The 19,474-nt window shown below is 41.5% G+C and overlaps 1 protein-coding gene across 4 annotated transcripts in view; it reads left to right on the top strand.

Annotated features, from left to right (window-relative positions):
• The window catches only part of LMCD1 (LIM and cysteine rich domains 1), a 59,541-nt gene extending 40,699 nt beyond the window's left edge, over positions 1-18,842 (top strand). For all 4 annotated transcript variants that reach the window (XM_025204775.1, XM_006024147.3, XM_025204777.1 and 1 more), the window contains 3 exons: positions 7,008-7,343; positions 15,210-15,425; positions 17,350-18,842. In XM_025204775.1, coding sequence (XP_025060560.1) covers positions 7,008-7,343; positions 15,210-15,425; positions 17,350-17,508 — 711 coding nt within the window. In that variant the 3' untranslated portion in view covers positions 17,509-18,842. The remainder of the gene's footprint in view (positions 1-7,007; positions 7,344-15,209; positions 15,426-17,349) is intronic.
• The last annotated feature ends 632 nt before the right edge of the window (positions 18,843-19,474 follow it).

Here is a 19,474-nt window from a genome sequence, read left to right as displayed (position 1 = left end):
AAAGATTCAGGAGCTTTGAATCAATTCAGACCTTTAAATTGGTCCCCTGATTTAATTCAGATTTGGATATTTGGCCACCGAATCGGGCCGAATCACCACCTGAAGCTTTGCTCAGCCCTGCTGCCCATACTGCCAAAAGGAAGTACTAAAGCATGGCACTATAGCAACGTCACAGTACAGAGACATGTAGACATGCCCAAAACGTACCGTTTTCCTCTTCCTACTTCCTTCACAAGGCGGGGAAAAAATGTAAAAAGATTAAGCTGAATATGGAAGCATGGCTGGACTATATAAACTATCTACCCTTTTAAGCTTATAAATCAGTTGCTAGGAACATTTGCTATTATCTGATATCCAGTTGTATCAATTCTAAGCCTTCTCATGTCTATTGCATACGCTGACTGCCAAAATAACCACTATCACATTCAGCACTGAAACTGAGACTTTTATTTTAGGCGAAACATAGTCTAGGCCAAGTAAAAATGGAAATTAAGCTTGTTTTTGAGGTCTGTAAGAAACAGAAAGAATAGATAGCAAAAGTTCCATATCACCAGGATTTGTGGTGGGTTTTTCTTTTTGTTTTGTTTTTGTTTAAATCTAAGTCCCCAAGTCTTGAAAGCACATTCCTTCCTCTGCCCAGTATTTGTTCTTGGCTAGAACATACTGCATTTATGGAAGGATATTTTTGAGAACTTGGAAATAAGACAATACAGAAATATCTAGAGTGTTTGTAACTGTCATTTGTTTGGGTGAGATAGCATAAACACTATATATATTTTGCAGTGTTTCTTCTGTAGATGCTTTTCCCTTTAAATTAAGTTAGGATATGTTTTAGGCTGTTCCAAAAATGTGTCCGATGCTTCAAAAGGGATTTAGAAGCAAGTATAAAATTACATGATTTAACAAATCAGTGAGGCAGACTTGGTATTTATCTTGAAACTAAGCTCCCTTCAAGTCTCTGGCATGGAAGGGAAAAAAAACAGAAGTGGTTATTCAGTTGGAATCAAGCAACTCTGTAACCAAATTCTGTCTTTAAAAACAGAGTAAGCACTCTGTTGTAATAAGGGACTAAGAATCCCACTTATTCGACTGTCTGACTATTTAAGCATGCAGCTACTACTGGTAGCTCCCTTGTGCTCCTACTCTTTTGCAAGAACTAATAGAGCTGGAATGTTTGTTTAACTTGTATTTGTCTTTCACAGGTCCCTGGGGGAGATAGGGAGCTTGCTGGGGGATCCGGAGAACAATAATGGCAATTCTCCAAGGCAACATGCTTTATTAAGCAAACCGCCCATCTCAGATTTACCAGAAATCTACTGTTTACGCTATGAAGGCTAGCTAGCAAACTCTACTACTTGCACTACACTGCCGAGGGTGGAGTGTGTGACTCCCCATCCCCACCCTTTTTTTCAATTACTCATTCAATGGGAGTCCCTGTTTAGCTCCAAGCCCTATTGCCCTTCCTGGTGCTGAACCTCAAGACCTGCCTACTTGTAATTATGTGTTTACACTACTGCAGTTATGTGCACAAAATTGAGCATTTGGAGAATATCATACAGGGTAAACTTGTTTGACCCTAAAGTTCAGACTTGCAACTCAAGTGCAGGGTGTGAGGTTCTTGTGGGATTGGCAGGCTAAAGATTTAAAAATGGTTGTGTTTCTGCTTTTTACAGTCTAAAGCATGCTTTAGCCTGTGTGTAGACAAAATGAGAGGCGTGTGTGCACAACACTTTAAAGTCGGCTAAATGCTTTTGCACCGCTTTAATGGTGTCGGTGTTTGCACGCCTCAGCGGTGTATTGCACATTAATTCCAGACACTATAGGAAATTCGGTGGCATAATGCACCTTAAATGACTTGGGGCGCAGCAAACTAAAACTCCTTCAAGGAGTTTTAGGTTTGCTGTGTCTACAGCCGTGGAGTGAAGCACCAGGCTCCATGCAGCTCCATAGCTTTGTAGGAAGCCCTGCAGACAGCCTGGCAGCAGCCTGGGAAAGCAGGCTCCACCCCAGAAAAGCAGTGAGGCCTGATCTTTTTTTCTCCCCCTGGAGTCTGTCTGCCTATCTGAGCTGCACAGGGGCCCAGTGCTTCCCTCCGCGGCTGTGGTGCCCCCAGGACCGCTCGAGCCAGGTGCCTGCAGGTGGGGGCTACCTGGGGGGGCACCACCGCTGCTGGGGAGGGAAGCACCAGCCCCCCTCCGCAGACCAGGGACCATTCTGCCCCCTGGCAGCTCATCCTCCCCTCCTCATTGGAGAGGCAGGTAAGTCAGCAGGGTGTGAGCACAACATAGGGGGTTAATCATCCCTAAATTGAAGCGGTATTTTTTAAAACCCACCGCTTCAATTTAGGGCCCCTGTTTTGTCTGCACACACCCTTAGATCCCAATATTTTTTTGTTGTTTCTGGGGAAAAATACTATTTTTAACACTTCATTAAGTTTGAAAATAACTTTCATGTTTTTCTTTTAAAACAAAAAAAAATAGTTCTAGTTAAGTCTTATCTACATCAGATGCTTAATGCACAGTAGACTAATTCTACTGCGCATTAGCACACCACAGCAAAAACCGTGCTAATGCGCTAATGTACAGTAGAATTAGTCTACTGTGCATTAAGCATCGCAAAAAGATTGTGCAGTTTCTACTGTGCATTAGCACTGGCTACTGCATCTTCATGTAGTACCTCATATTAGAAGTACTAAACTTAATGCACAGTTGCAACCGCACATTAATGCACATGTAGACTTGCAACCCCTCCCCCCCAATAAAACTTTATTTTAAAAAGAATGGAACAGTTTGAAAGGGGATTTTGGCCAGTAGAGTCTTTACTGAGTAACTAACCAGGTCTAGTCATTTCCCATCTGAGGACCAAAGTGGAAACTTGGGGATTTTTTTTTTTTTCAAACATAATATTGTTGCCCTGAAGTTGATGGTTTAGTAATGGAAGGAAGTTCAGGCTTTGTTTTCAATGAGCTGCATCTGGAGAAGTTATAAAACTGATATCCAAAATCCCAGTGGAAACTAAAGAGAACAGTTCATAAAATAACTGTTTGAGGAAATCGGTAGTTAAGGTGGTGAAAACTGGAACTATTCTTGTCCAAAATTATCCAAGTGGAGGCAACATAATAAAACATTTGACAGTACATAATAAAGCACAATGGCAGAAAAAGAGACATAACTTTTTATTGCCACTCAATTCAGTTTTAAGTGTCAGATGTGATTTTTTTCCCCCTTTTTTCCTCACTGGTTTTGCCCTTAGGTTGCAAAATTGAGACAATCTAGGAGGCAGTTGACACATCTAGGAGCACAAAAATTCATCCCCCCTATCTTGAAGAGTACCAAACTGAGGAAGGCTATGCTGTGGTTTTGAAAGGCTTGTGATCTTGCCCTCCCCTCTTTTGCTTCCTGCAAACATTTTTCCATTAAAATAAAATCTAGCAGCTGGCATTGGGGTGGAATAAGATGTCTTAGGTTGGAATTTTTGTATTCCTCCCATGGCTATAGGAGTACATTAGTTTTGGCACATTTATTAAATTTGGCATTTCTTCCAGTAAGGAAGAAATTTTACTGCTTTGTTTGCCATCAGGGTGTGGAGTTGTTTTATTTTTTCTGTAGCTAGACTAGGTCAACAGATGATCTTAACAGTCGTGACTATACAGCACTGATTTTTTTTTTTTTTTTGTCCTTTTTTTTCTTCTCCCCACTATCCAGGACTCTGCAGTCACCTTGTGACAATCTATTCTTTTTTATTATTTTTGTGGAGGTTACAGCTACATGATACATGAATTTCTCTTAGAGTACAGTTGCTATATCACTCTAGTTTGACTTACATTACAATAAATGTTCCTGAAGGCTGGACCAGTGGTTGTTTTTGTTCTTGTGTGGAAGTCATGGTGAGGTTTCTCTTGATCCTTGATGAATGACCAGATGTTATAACCTGTTATTTCTAAATACAACTTTTTGAGGACTTGTAAGTTATGGGCCAAAGTAACTACCTATCCACTTGCCTTATGACTGGATAGGCATACTTTGATGGATAAATGCCACCATTTGTAACCAGTTCCAAAAATATGAGAAATTCAGACCCTATGGAAGTAAATGGGGAATTTGGCCTTTCACTTTGAGGTCATATCTTCTTCATTTATACCCACTTATTGACTGGTGGTATGAAATTCCACTGTGACTGCCGAGTGCCTACAGAATATTTTCATCTCTCTAAAGATGCCTGAAGAGGAGACTTACACAGGGGTTTTTATAACTTTAATTGGTTGTTCAGAGTTTAATATTCTGTACTTTCCTATACCTCTGCAAGATCAACAGTAAATGGTTCATAGTCTCTCCATTGTATTACTATTCAGCTTGCAGATGCTGACCAAATAAGAAGCAAATCCAATGCAGCTGAACACTGGTCTTTAAAACTGAATGGCAAACAGTCAACTGGCTGCCCATTAGCTCTTCACACTATAATAGGAAAAAGGCCTCCAATGGGAAACTCCCTTTCCTTTAAGCTCCATGCCAGAAACAAGCAAACTGTAGAGACTACATCCTCCTTCCAGTGTTAATTTAGGGTGGGACAAGCCTGTCTTAGGACGACTTTCTTTTTATGACTCCAATTAAGTGGCCAACTGGCAACAAATGGATTCTTCTCATTAGAGGAACCATAAGTGTTCTTAATTACCCTTTCTGAAATTCTGCCCCCCAGTAACGAAAAATCAAGTTGGTAAAAGTCATCCCTCTGAGGTACTCGGTAGCACAATAATGTTAATGGCTATCAATTTTAAAGCTGTAGACTAAGCAGTCATGTGACTGCCTATTGGTTTACAGGTCCTTCCCTCTTGTTAGAGGAGGGAAAATAAAGGATTGCTTGACTGCATCTACAGCTTGAAGTAATTTCCTCGTAACAGTTTAAGGGAAAAAACCCAAACTTATTAACATAGCGCCCAAGTGCTGGCTATTCAATCCTTCAGATTTATAAGGTGTAGATTTTGGTCATATACTAGACTTGCCTCTGATGTGTTCATTTATAATGGCCAATAGCCAACTAGCTGTTGGTGGCCACTTTCTCAATAGCTCAGAAATGGGCAGCAAATTTGTCACACAACTCTTGTTAGCATTTTATACCTGCTGTGGCCATATTCTAGCTCATGGCACTTGGAACTTATAGTCAAATAAAAAGGCAGACCAGCAACTTCCCACACAAGAGAAGGAGGACAATACAGATTGAATAGTTTTTTCACCTAAATCAGTTTTCCCGTTAGCGAGTACTCCCTTTTTTTTATTTTAAAGCTTTTCTTGGCTCAAAGAAATGGATTCATACAGATATAAACTTCTTGGCATGCCACTTCTACCAAAGTGGGAATATGCAACTATGTTTTCTGGGAGATTTTTGCTCCTTCTAGTCTTAACAAGCCAGCAGGTCATGAGAGAAGTATGGGAACCCAAAATGTTGGCTTCCCGATAGCTAACATTACAGTTCTGATACAACACCTACTGAAGGCAATGGGAGCTGGATGTAGCCATAGATGGGCAGCTGCTTTCTATACTACCAAAGTTTCTAAGTAGCATTTGAGGGTAGCCCTGCATGGAGCATGTTATGATCTGATATAGCAAGGGTAAATGTGGCAAGACCTGCATAGAGAGGAACGACTTGGCTCAGAGAAATGCAGGATGGGAAAAAGCTTTTGGCTGGTATTGTGGTTTTCAGGATTCAGGAACAGCTGAAAAGCTAAAAGCTGGCCTCAATAATAAGTAGTAGTATGAATAAAATTCCCTCCTACTAAACCTTTGTATGCTGCCCCCACACATAGATGCATACAAACTCATTATTTTCCTTCTATTTAGAATGGAAAACAGACTAATTATTACAGCATGAATACTGAGCCTTTTGTAGCAGTAAATCGTACATTCTCAGTTGTGTACAGAGGTGAACCCCCAGTTCTGTTTCCTTTTAACTACTGATCTATCATCTAGTTGAGAACATACTTCATTTCCTCTAATCGCTCTTGTAAAGTTAAAGATCAAGGCAGAGTTCTCAGTTTGAGTGGGTGAATTGTCATGATGTTAAATGTTATACTTTGCGGATATTACTCTTGGACAAAGAACTTTTTGAAGGGAAAAAATATCTCTGAAGCCAAAAAACATATGGCTCAGGATTTTTCTTTCAGTAGGGAAGGGGTTTCAGAAGGAAATCTTTGCTTCTGATTTAAAGGATTTTTAATTTTTAGATAAGCTTCCATGCTTACCCTAATCTATTAGTGTTTGGGAATCTTGAATATGTTCCTGTTTCTTCTTTTTTCCCTTACCTTAATGACTGGACGATTCAAAAACTCAGGAAAGGGCAGAAGAATGTGCCAAGTGGAAAGGATAGTAGCCTAGAATGCAGAGCCAGGTTTTAAATCCCAGCTTGACTATTGCCTGCCTAAATGACCTTGGACAAGTTGTTTCTTCCTTCTGTACTTTAGATACTCCCTCTATAAAATGGAATGGCATTTTATAAAGCACTTGGCACTCTATACCTGTGAATGTCTATTGATTATGTAGTCATTGTAACATAGCATTTTCTGCTCCTGAATGCCACCAATATGCATCATTTGAGAGAAAATACAAATTTGGTGGTACCTGGTACTATTAGGGGGAGTGGAATATTAAGAGGTGGTGAAGGGCAGGTGGAAATCAAGCTTTAGACGTGTCTTCACAACTCATTCAAACGTCAGCATGAAACTGAAAAGAAACCTGAGCAGCTCTGATGTTCTGAAACCCCAAAGATTATCTGGAAGACAGCCAATCTAGTTCTGATTTTTCCATCAGAGCAAGTTCATCCATTTAGCTCTTAAAATTAAGCAAAGATTGTTTTGGTGTATCAAAGTAGAGCATACATTTGAACAAAGGATCAGTAGTTCTAAGCAGGGGAGCATCTTGTTGGACAGCAGATGCAGGCAGAGAGCTAATGCTTCTGCATATTAAGCACTGATCATTACCTTGATAATACCCTTGTACTCCTTTTCCCTAACTCAGGCTATGCAGTACATGGAACTGATTCCAAAGAAGATGCAGCCGATAGCAGGCACAGAAGGAGCATATTACCGTCGTAGACAGTTGATTAGACAGCTTCCTATTTATGACCAGGATCCGTCTCACTGCCGTGGCCTTGCTGAAAATGAGATAAAGCTGATGGAAGACTTTGTAAAGAAATATAAAAATGATGCTCTGGGAGTTGGCGAAGTTGCACTTCCTGGCCAAGGTGGCAGTGCCAAGGAGGAAGGGAAGCATCAAGACAAAAATGCGGGTACAAGTAAGCCATCTGCTTCAACCAATGGAGCCCTCAGTGGTCCACCAGCAGGAGCAGAATATGTAAGTAGACTTCTGTGAAGCTGTTCTACAGGCTATGTGCTATAAGTGTTCCCATTGCCTAAACTTGTGATTTTTTTTTTTCCAACCAATTGTGCAACCCTGGGGTGCCACAAGATCCTTTTAAGGGTGCCACAGGATTTCATGCAATATTAGCACTGTTAGGTGTGCAAATCCCTACAAATGATTCACAAGATAAACCTAGAGATTTTAAATGGGAATCTATAGTGTCAAACAACAGTCTGACCTGTTGTGGTCGGTCTGAGTTCTTTGCAAAATACTAATTGCTCTATTGTTTTTCCATAATCAAAAAATAAGTGAAAGCTAAGAGCTGGCATTTTTCCAAGGAGTGTCTTAAGTCTAATGAGAGGCGCTTTGTGTCTCAACAAGGTTGAGAACCACTGGCCTAAGCAATGTTCAAGAATATTCAGTGTTGTCCAAACTTTGGCCAACACTGACAGCTCCTTAATCTTATCTTTAAATCAAAAGATGATTACCTTAATCTGCACACAATAACCTTAATATCATTGACTGTGGTTCCCAGAAACTTCAAAGGAAGTTCCCTGGTGACTTTGAAAATTAGGCACAAATTACCTTGGGTCGGGCATGAGAAAACAAGGTACCCAAAACCAGTGCCTGTATGTTACTACATCCAGGAGTATCTGAATAAGTCAACTGTTTCCAAGCCAAGTGAAAATAAGTGTTGTAAATGACCCTGGGCAATATTTTAACTGTGACATTACAAAGGTGGGGCTCTATGTTTGAATTTGCACAAGCAATTGTAGATGTTTCAAGGGCTTATCATTCAATAAATATGAAATGCATTGTCTAGATGTGCAAAACTGGGACTGAAATATGCACTTCCAAAAGAAAGGCTACAGATGCTTTATTAGTTTCTTGTGCTTAGAGGACATAAATCTAACTGACCACAACCTTTTAAAAGGGGTCTTGAGTGGTCAATGTGATCATTCTAAGAAATGCCTATCATCAAATATATTTGCTGAAGTGGAAACTTATTTCATCCTGGCACTTGCCAGGATAACTTGCAATGATTGATCGATCTTTTCTTTTTTCTTTTTAAGGCAGAAAAACTGATGTAAGTGAATTTTTTTAAGGCAACGTTTTCTTGCAATAATTATACTGGGTTGGGATGTCAAGTGCAGTCATTCTTCATTCCATATTGGGTAACGAGGACTCTTTTCCCCATGTCTTTCTCCACTTGTATGTGACGAGCCTTCAGAGTGTAGGGGAACAGGAGGGTTTTTTTGAATATTGTAACAAAACCTCAAGCTGGGCAGAGAGTTGCAAACTGAAAAAAATTACCATCTGAAAAAGGAAGGTTTCCATTAAAAGCATTTATAGCAGCCATCGTGGCAAAGTGAGTTTATTTAGATTGCTAGCTTATCCTTCCAAGTAAATACATAACTGTGGTGTTATTCTTCTTAGAATTTAAAGCTTTATTTTTCTTCAGGCACCAGCTGCAACTGAAATTGCTTCACAAACAGTTACCAAAGATATGTTTATGCTAACATATCACCCTGCTGAACTTGGAGGCTGCCCTGCAAAATTCCACAGCAGCTTTTGCTGTGACAAAGGCATCTTCATGTTTCCCCGCACCCACTTGAGTAGGATCTTTCCTGCAGCAGTTAAGACAGCTGAGGGATAAGAGGATAAGAGTGCAAGAAATAAAGTCTGATTTCCTTGGCCTTGTGTAATGATTTACAACTATGCAGGCTGCACAAAGATGGAATGGTAGCATTTTGCATGCACTTTGTATAAGTGCCAAGGAAGGAAAATCCAGCCAGATATAGGTCAGAGCTGACTCCGTCAATGCTAAGATTTCTGCTACTCCAGTTGCTTTCAGGTCAGTTATGGCAGCAGTGATGTGACTATGACTGCTACTACTGACTCTCCACTGCTGCGTAGTGCACTGAACTTGAGTTTTCTGGTTCTTTAATTTCATCCTTTGCTGAAGCATATAATAGATTGTGCCCTGCTACTATATCCACTCATATTTCCCTTCATACTCACGTTACTGGATATGTTCTCTGTTCCTTATGTCTCCAAAAGGGGCATGGGATGTGGAGATTGAGGGCCTAACTTGGCACCCTGTTTCAATGGGCATGTGTTTACGGCAGGGGCCTTATACCTGTATAAACTAGTGAAGAATTGGGTCCCAAAACAGGCATTGCTGGTAGGATGCAAGACAGGCCTCTGGTTTTACAAGGTTCCCAAATTGCTTGAAATGGTCTAGGACAAATTTTTGTCTTGGTGCCAGGCTCTTCAACCCCATTCAGTCATGCACAATTCCCAGGTCTGTCTTAAACACTAAGAAAAAGATGGGGGCTTTGTACTGGGCTGCAGTTCAAACCCTGTCCTGTTTGTCCTGGCTAACAGATGTATGTTGGTATCTTATTCCTTGAAGAGACAGGCCAAGAGTACTGCAAAGAGTATTTTGACCCAGCACTTACCTTGCAAATGTTGTAAGCTTAATAAAAACTAGAGACATGAAAAAAATTTAAACCTGGCAGTAAAAGAAGGCTTAGCATGCATGAATTTAAGGGGAATCTAATACAGGTGAAGAAATGAGTTACCAAGAGGTGTAATAACAAAGATGTATTACAACTAGGAGCAGTCTGAGTTAAGTAGACCACTTTAGATCCAAGGATCACTACAGTAGCAAGCACTGCCATCTTGCATTCTCTTACAAACATCTGGATGCACTAATCTGAATACCACATGCCATTGTGTTAAGCATTAGGCAACTTCATTTCTCCCAGCCTTCACTTCCTTGAGGAGATTCCAGCCCTATCCCCATCAGCTTTATCAGGCTTCAGGGAGGGAGAGTTTCCATGTGAACTTGAAGTATTAGGGCAGTAGTAGCAGTAGCCCATAGGTGTCCTAACCTTGAAGGGGAGGGAAATGATGTTGAAAGAAGGCTCCCATCCTTGATGTTATGATTGCTCAGTTTAAGAAAAGAGGTCTACTTGGGGACTCTAACAGAGGCAGAAAGGTAGAGCAATGACTTTTTTGGAAATTGGGTTCTGCAACATTTTAAAAGGAATTTCAGAAAACCCATCGCTCAACGAGTAGAGATTCTGGTCTAATGAACCTAAAGTTTAAAATGAAAAATGCAGAAGCAGAGTTTCAGCCTTGTTCAGACTGATTTCCCAGTTCAGAGACATGGACTCTCAAATCAAGAGACATGATGTGGAAAAGATTCCAGGCCCTGGAACCAAGGCCATGAGGAGGCATTCATTTCTAGAAATGGAAATTTTCAACCGTTAGAAATGATCCTAGGAGAGGGAGCAATACAAGTGCTCACAGCCTGCAACTGCCCCCTCTCCCCTTCTCCACATCTTCCTCAGACTGGGCTGATTTTAGTCTGGTGAAAGCATAGGGTCCAGCAATGGGGCAAAGGCCCACTCCACTCACTCCTCACACTGGGGAGCCCAATGAGGAATGGGCAGGGAAACAGCAGCGGCTTCTCCTTTGCTCAGCTCCTAGGCTCTAGGAACTGAGTGGACTGAGATGTGCAACAAATCCTCCATCCATTCCACACCAGGCACTCCAGGGTGCTTCTCTCCTGTCCTCTCAGTCTATGAGAGGGGCAGGGCCAGGTGACCCCCGGGCCTTAGAAATCATAAAAAGTTAGGGTTGGAAGGGACCGCAGGAGGCCATCTAGTCCAACCCCCTGCTCAAAGCAGGACCAGCCCCTACTAGATCATCCCAGTGAAGGCTTTGTCTAGCCAGGTTTTGAAAACCCCCAAGAATGGAGCTTCCACCACCTCTCTGGGTAACCTGTTCCAGTGTTTTTACTACCCTCCTAAGTGAGAAAAATCTTCCTAATATCTAACCTAAACTTCCCTTGCTGAAACTTGAGATCATTGCTCCTTGTTCTGTTATCTGCCACCACTGAGAACAGCCCAGCTCCATCCTTGTTTGAACCCCCTTTCAGGTAGTTGAAGACTGCTATTGTCTCCCCTCAGTCTCCTCTTCTTCAGAATAAATAAGTCTAGTTTCATTAGTCTCATCTCCAGAAGTCATGTGCCCCAACCCTCTCACCATTTTTGCCACCCTCTGCTGGACTCTCTCCCATAGGCGACACATAGAGGAGGCATGTGCCCCTCCGAGATGGGCCACTGGTAGTGGCTGCATGAGGTCCCCACTCGCCACCCCCACCCTCCTGCCACTGACACCACAGGCGGTGGCTGCAGGTGGTCCCTGCTCACCATCACCATGGGCTGCTGCTGCGGGTGGTCCCTGCTCACCACTTGCCGCCATGATGCCCCACCAGTTGCGGGAAGCACCAGTCTTTCCTGCCCTCTCCTTCTCTAGATTGGTTTATCCCAATCTTGCAAGGCATGGGGAGCATTTCCCCACTGTTCAATTCCACTTGGTCCCAGGAGGATTCGAACAATGGGAAAACTCTCTCCCAGGAGAGACTTCTACGTGTCTGGAAATGAGTGAATTATTCTCCCAGCACAGCCTTTTTTTTATTCTGGAAGAAAATGTATGAATACCTGAACACTCATGCTCTCTTCTGGGACCTGTGATTCTCCCAGTAGAAACATAATGCCTGTATATGGTCCAAATGTTACATAAAAGACATCTGAGAGCCCTATTTGTGTTGCCCCAATGAAGTAAGGTTAAACATGCTAATTGCATATTTAAGTGCTTGTGCTGATACAACAAAACATTTTGGCCAATGTAAATCTCCTTAAGAAAGGGACCTGATCTCAAACAATCGGTCACACATTTGTGCCATGGAGAAAAATTCCATAGCTATAACAGGTCTCTTATTAGCCAAACTGATTCTCTGCCAGGTACAAAACGGAGTCTAACTGACCCACCCAGTGTCAGAAAACCTTCCAGTATTGCAGCCAGAGTGTTGGAATCAAGCAAACCAAAGAGCCATCAATCAAAATTAACTACAGCTCTGAAGTTTGAGGCCAGCGGACTCATACATATTCAATGGAAGCACATTAAAAACATCTTCAACTGTAGAAACTTCAGTTATAAAAGAGCTGTAAGAATTACTACTACTTATTGGAAATCCTTTCCTTCAAATGAGAAAAAGGATAGGGGCTCTTTGTTAATATTCGCATATACCAGGTGGCAGCTAGCAAAGTCCTTTGCTCATACCCAGAGAAATGGAGATAAGTGCAATATTAAAAGTCCCACTAAAATGTTAAAAATGGTGAGGTTTGCCACAAGGAATAATAAGTGGGAATATAAATAGCACAATGTCTCTGATACCTAGCAAAGACTGTGAATAATTGCCATATGAAGGAACAGGGAAATAAGAGTTCAGTATTCTTCTTGACAAGAAATGTGAGTTTTAACTCAGAGTTTCTAGTATTAATGATCTTTTTTAACACTCAGATCTCTCAAAAGGTAGGGTTATTTACTCTGGAAAAGAAAGCACTTGAGGGAAGGATTTGATAACAAGTCTTCAAATACCTGAAGGGCAGGCTGTCTATGGAGATAGGCTTTTCTCTGTGGTCATAGGAGACAGGACTAGGAACAATGGCCTCAAGCTGCAACAGAAGAAATTTTAGGTTGGAGATTAGGAGGAACTTTCTAACTATGAGGGTGCTAAACTTTGCAACAGGCTACCTAGAGAAGTTCTGGAATCTCCAACCCTGGAAATTTTCAGAAGCAGTTTGGACAGACACGTGTGTGGAATGATTTAGTCAGGGACAATCCTACCCTGAGCAAGAGACTGGAGTAGATGATATTTGGAGCTGTAATAAGATGCAGTAACCACTCTACTACTACACACAGTCTCCAACTAGTGCTTGTGCATCCCTTAGAAACACTTTGGAACTATTCTGGATGAGGGGGTTATGCAAATTCAGCCCTGGAGCCTTCTAATTCCCTCTTTCCATTCCTCCATGGGAGGCTAGGCCAGGCCTACCTGTTAAGATGCATGGATGTGTCTTCCTTTCTGTGTCTTCTTGCTGGTAAAAGAGGGGCTGGAGGCATAGCAAAACATCTGAACCCTAATGCACCACAGCTGTGTTTCTAATAGTGCATATACAGAACTCCTCTAGGAAGGCTCAGAACTGGGGAACAGGGAGATGGCTAATCGGTTATTGTTTAAACTCTACAGAGGAAAATTATGGGATTTTTTCCCCCTTGCATGGTTTTTCCTCTACATGTTAACCTGAATTCAAAACACAAATGAAATTGCTATTTGTTTACAACGTGCATGGAAAAGACTGAATTACCTTCCTAGTTTCTGGGCCATTGAGAATGCCTGCAATTCCAAACTTGTTGAAATCGTTAGCAAGAGGATTAATCTGGCAGAGTAATTTTAAATTGCAACCCATGAGACACACAAGTTGCTTAAACAGTACATCTTGTTTTGATAAAACTTTAACGAGAGTTCTTCAAAGACTACTGGTAAAAGTCTAGCCTTGCAGCCAAAAGCTTTTCTGGAAGAGACTCCAGCTGCTACTCAAACACTTATTTTGATGACTTAGAAACAAAAACGCTGACAAAGTGCAGACTCAGCAGCTATAAGGCTGATTCCAACTATCCAAAACTGTAAAACGGGAGCATAAAAGGCAACCTGGAAGCCGCTAAGTCCGTTTATCAACTTAAGAGAAAGAGGTGTTTAAATATATTTTAAAACATCTGCAGGATTTTGCATTATGGGCTACAGTAAGGGATAAACCCAACTGGTCCCTTTTGTAATATAAGCCCTCAGTCTTTGGACACCTGGAGTCTGATTCGTTTTTCTTTAACCCAGGTATAAATTAAGGGTAACATTAAAATCTGTGGAACTACTCAGTCTTAAACCAATGGGCATTAAAGAAATGATGGAGTGATATCCATTTCACCCTGAGAATAGCATGAGAACTCTAGGTGGCCAACAGGCTTCAAGGAGATTACAATTATACCTACTTTCATTAGCTACAATAGTACCATGTACATGATACATTAGCTACAATGGTACATGATCTGGGTCTGGTCTACATTATAGTTTAGCCAGGAGAAGTTAGGTGGTGCTGGCAAAAATTAGAGTGTCCTCAAACTTGCAACTCCCCATGGTATCAAACACCCTTTCTGCTAGCACAACAACACCAGAAGGTTTCTGCCAGCAGTTGACTAAAAACATGTGTAGATGCACATGTACTTTCTGCTGGATGCCATATCCGCACTAATAGCTAGGGTCTCCCATGGTGCTATACATCTTGCTGGCATAGATGCTGTAATGAAGCCACGAGAAGACCCACAGATATATATGCACTCTGTATGCATGCATTGCAGCTCCAAAGACTTGAGCTTCCCTGTGGTGGCTTCTGTCTGCCAGCAGAAGGCTTCTGAGGTTTACAAGCCCCTGAACTTCTTTTAGACTGGCCTAAGTGTGAAGAACTGCTCATTAAACATAGCATCTCTTGCTCCTTGCTTACTTCCTCTTTCAGACAGAATGCAAAGATTGACTGTTGCTCTTCTGTTCATTTCTTCCATCAGATTTCTCAGATGTGGCAAAAATAATCTAAATCATACAGATAATGCAATGCTAGAACTAAATGTTTTACATGAGAATGTGTTATTTACCCTACTGCTACATTATCTGTGTAACTTTCTAACAACTCTCCTCTAGACCATTTACTTGACTATTTACTCCTCTAGACTAAATAAGAATGGAGAATTCATGAGAAGCCATATATCTAGATTTTGTTTAAAACATGCTAAATATCTTCAATCATTAATGTTCCTTGTTTTGACAACAGTTTTGATAGACACATGATGACCACGAAGTGTCCCCATTCAGTGGAGGTCATATCTTTGATTATAAATTAGCTGAATATTTCCCTCCCCTCTTCCCAAATACACTTAATTTATTCTCCATTCTAGTGCTGTGAAATCTGCAAACAGGTGATGCCTACAAATTGCCCTGTGGTGTATGCTGACAGAGCAGGCTACAGCCACCAATGGCACCCAGCATGTTTCGTGTGCTGCAAGTGCTCAGACCCTCTGGTTGACCTGATCTACTTCTGGAAAAATGGTGCAGTGTGGTGCGGACGTCACTACTGTGAGAGCATAAGGCCACGTTGTGCAGCCTGTGATGAGGTAAGGCCTAGAATGGTTAAGGACATAAGTCCATTCTGCTAGTTGCTGCCCTTTGCTAGGCACAAATAGAGCATCGTAGTTTACTACTTATCCGTAACCATCTTCCTCCAACTCCATCTACCAGGGAACCCTTGGTTCACATAGGCATCCTGTTCTTCTCTGGAGTTTCCTGATTGAGACTATGGAACCTTACCCACCATCTGTCTACCAAATGGTGTAAATTCCAACTTGTTTTCTGCTTTCCATTGGTGCTGGAAACACATAAGACAAGCAAGTTGGCTATTGAGTTAGCAGTGTAATGCTGAATAAGTCTAGTGTTCAGGTTCAGTGGTGGAGAGGTGATGAGAGCTGACTATTAGACTTCATGCCAACAAAGGCATGATTTTGCTAGGCTTTGTCATATTGGGCCTAAATTGCTTCACAAAGGGATGGATTCAAGTTCTGATCCAAAGATTTTGTTTTAAATATGAAATGGTTCATGCCCAAGAGCCCACTCCATAGCCATATAACTGTTCAGAAGCTCTGACAAAAACATAGCAAACTGATTATTGAAAATATAATGTTTTAAAATGCCTTCAGCACTTTAATGTACTCAGGGCTATGTAGTCCCTTGTATTGAAGGTTAACTTTATAATTGTAGTCTCCTATATCTCCTGAAAAGAGGCTAAGGGTTAAAAGTCTTCAGAGTAAAGCTCTGATTTCAGATTGCCTGTTTTCTGTGCTCCACCTGGATGTTGAAGCCATTCAGATCTGCACTAAAGAATGAGTTTTGCGGTAGAAGAGCTATGTAACTAAAGCAGGTAGATGTGGCATTGTTGCCTGTAGGAATCAGGGACCTAGGCTTACAAAAGGATGTAGGTGCCCACATGGAATATTTTGATCCATTAAATCCCACTTGGCTGCTGCCTCATCCAAGGAGCTTCTAAAGTCCTTCCATGCCTCAGTTCCAACATCCAACACCTCAAGTTCTGCTTCTGGCCAAGACCACGAGCATTAGGGCTGTGTGAAACTTCAGTTGCTGATTCGATTTGGAGAGGATTTGACCCAATTCAGTGGCCAAATCTACAACTCTGAATCAAATCAGAAGACCCGTTAATCTCTCCAAATCAAATCGGAACACTCCGAATCAATTTGGAGAGATTCAATGATCGGACATAGACACAGCTTTAAGTATTTTTTCTACGTACCTCAAGGTACCAGGTGGCTCGTAAATGCTGCGATGCTGGGGCGGTCCCCAGTGCACTCGGCAGTGGCCCTGGAAGTGGACCAGAAGGGGAGAACCCCCCCACCCCCCACCCGCCCCGCTCCCTGGCTCAGCGACTGGTGCTTCCGGGGCCCGGGGGGGGCACCCGCGGACCCTCTGTGGCCGATCACTGAGCCAGGGCGCACTGAGCAGCAGACCCAGAAGTGGATCGGAAGTACTTCCGGTCCACTTTCAGGTCCACTGCAGAGCACGCAGGGGGCCCCCCGCACTCCCTGTGGGACACTCCATCTGCGCCACCATCTCAGCATTCATAAGCAATGCCTGGTACCTTGAGATATGTAGAAAAAACATTTAAAGATGTGTCTATGGCAGAATTGCTGATTCTCTGAATCAGCATTAAATCTTCAGATTCAGATTCGGCTGAATTGAATCAGGACAGGGATCCGAATCAACTAATCGAATCACTGTCCCCGATTCACACTGAATCTGAATCCAAATCAAATATGGTCCATTTCACACAACCCTAATGAGCATCTAATATTCTTAATAGACATTGGTTAATGTCATGGCATAGTATGGCTTCTTGGCTTTATGTATGTGCTTTGTCAGCAAATATTCTGAATTTTTTTCTCGCTGCTCTTTGTTCACATAATGAAGGGGTTGCAATGCTCATCCATCCTGCCTGAAACAGAAATAAACAGATATCTTTTTGCATTGCAGATAATATTCTCCGAGGACTACCAGCAAGAGAACGGGCTGACTTGGCACAAGAAACACTTTACCTGCCTGGAGTGTGAGACGCTGCTGGCTGGCAAATCTTTCAGCCTGGATAAAGGAAAGATTCTATGTACAACTTGCAGCAAAAGCAAGCATCCCTAAACACCAAGTAATGCAAAAAACCAAAGTCTGTTCTCCTAGATTCAAACAAGAATTAAGTTCAGAATAGACCCGTGCCTGTTCACTAGCAGGCAACTAGAAACCCCCTTAAATTGAACAGGTTTGAAGGGGAAAAATGACTCTTTTCGGGGGGAACAAAAAGCAAATTCATATATATGCAGGGGAGGGAGGGAAGAAGGGGAAAGAGGTCTTTGGACTTACTAGGAAGGGACAGAACCTAAACCACTGACATAAGCAGTTTCTGTAGCTTATCCACATTGGGTTAAACCTCATAGTAAGAACAGGTGAGCTATTTGAACCCAAGAAGTCCTCACCCATACCTCCAACTGAAAGATCTTGCTGCATTCTTTTCTGAAGCAATATCTCTCAAAATTAACATTTAGGCATACAAAGCTGATCACTAATTAGCTTTATGAAATCCATGTATTCATAGAATCCTGATAAATTGTACTAAATCAATAGCTTCAAAGAACTGGATTAACGGAAGGGATTAAGAACTGGGTACAACTCAGATAAGCTCTGGAAGTGAGCAGGTTTCTCCTCACTGGCATCACTTTTTGGAATGATTTGGTGTACTGGTTTTCCTCAGTGACTAGGTGGCAAGACGATTGTTTCAGTTATCCTCTAAGAGTCTTGCATATCTAAACTAATAGCAGAGTTGTACAACACTGACTAATCTAACTATCTGTTTGAAATTTGGCTCAATACAAATGTTCCTGGCAATTCTGAATATATAGCAGCACACCCATAGGCTCATATGATCTTCACTTTGTATCCACCTGCAAAGCCTTTTGCAGCTGGTGGATCTGCAGGAAGAGGCAATGTTTCCTCTGGTTAGTAGCACACTGGTCTCAAAGGCAGGAAAGGCATTTAAAATGTGAATCTCAAACACCATATTTTTGGTCTGGAAACATATGTTCTTACAAGAAGAGTCTGCCATACTGTGCCAGATGTGCTGTGATGCCAGCTTTTCCCGTAGTGCTTTAATATTTCCACAAGAAAATAGAAAAAAAGAACCCCTTTCATTTGCGGTTCTCAGGCTATGGCTATCTATTCACCAAATACTGGATTGAAATCGTCAGCTGAATTTGCATCAGATGGGCCACTGAATGGCCCCCAAATTTTTACACCACCACCCTGTGCTGGATTACAACCAACAATCTGTCATGTTACCACTTCCTCACATTCATCTGACTCTTTCAATAGACAGAGAATAGCCAAATCACTGACATGTGTATGCCTATATTTGCTTAGTTTCTACATACCTTAATTACTTTCTAAAAAGAAGTGGCATCTAGTTTGCAAAAATACCGCTCTTTGAAATGTGTAAAATGCTTGTCTCTCTCCTTTGGAGAGATTAGGTGCACTCTGAATATGGGCAAAACTGCAGTCATAGTACTACATATAAAAATGAATCCAATTTTAATTGCTAATTAACTTACAACTTTGCAAGTTAGACACACACATCCAGTTCTCAACTTTGCACTTCTTCAGCTGCATATTTGAACACATACGCTGTTTGCAAGTCAAAACCCATATGTATAGTACATTAGTTTGACTTTGAACTCAGCTTCACTTCTGCCATGGAAAAGATCTGTCAATTTGAGTGAATCAACAGAAGCCAACATCTCTGGGTAGGGGTAGTTTTTGAATGGATTTTTCTAAACATGAGTCTGTTTGGAGGTATACGTTAAAATTCAAAGGGAAATCTCTTATGGATGATAATAACTTATCTAACATGATTTTAATTAGTATTCCTGGACATCATAGGACATTAAAATAAATAAATTAAATCCTACCTCCAGGACTAAAACAACAGCATCAACAATTCTGAGGTTGTGATAAGTCTTGGGAGTGATGAAAATGTATTGTCTGTTTGGTAGCTACACAATGCATATTCCTGGGATTGCCTGTGGCCATTTTGTCAATATGACTCATCTCTGATTGT

Source organism: Alligator sinensis, unplaced genomic scaffold, assembly GCF_000455745.1.
Source record: "Alligator sinensis unplaced genomic scaffold, ASM45574v1 scaffold451_1, whole genome shotgun sequence".
NCBI lineage: Eukaryota > Metazoa > Chordata > Crocodylia > Alligatoridae > Alligator > Alligator sinensis.
Note: the sequence above shows the minus strand (reverse complement) of the source record. Positions and strands in the feature narration are given on the sequence as shown.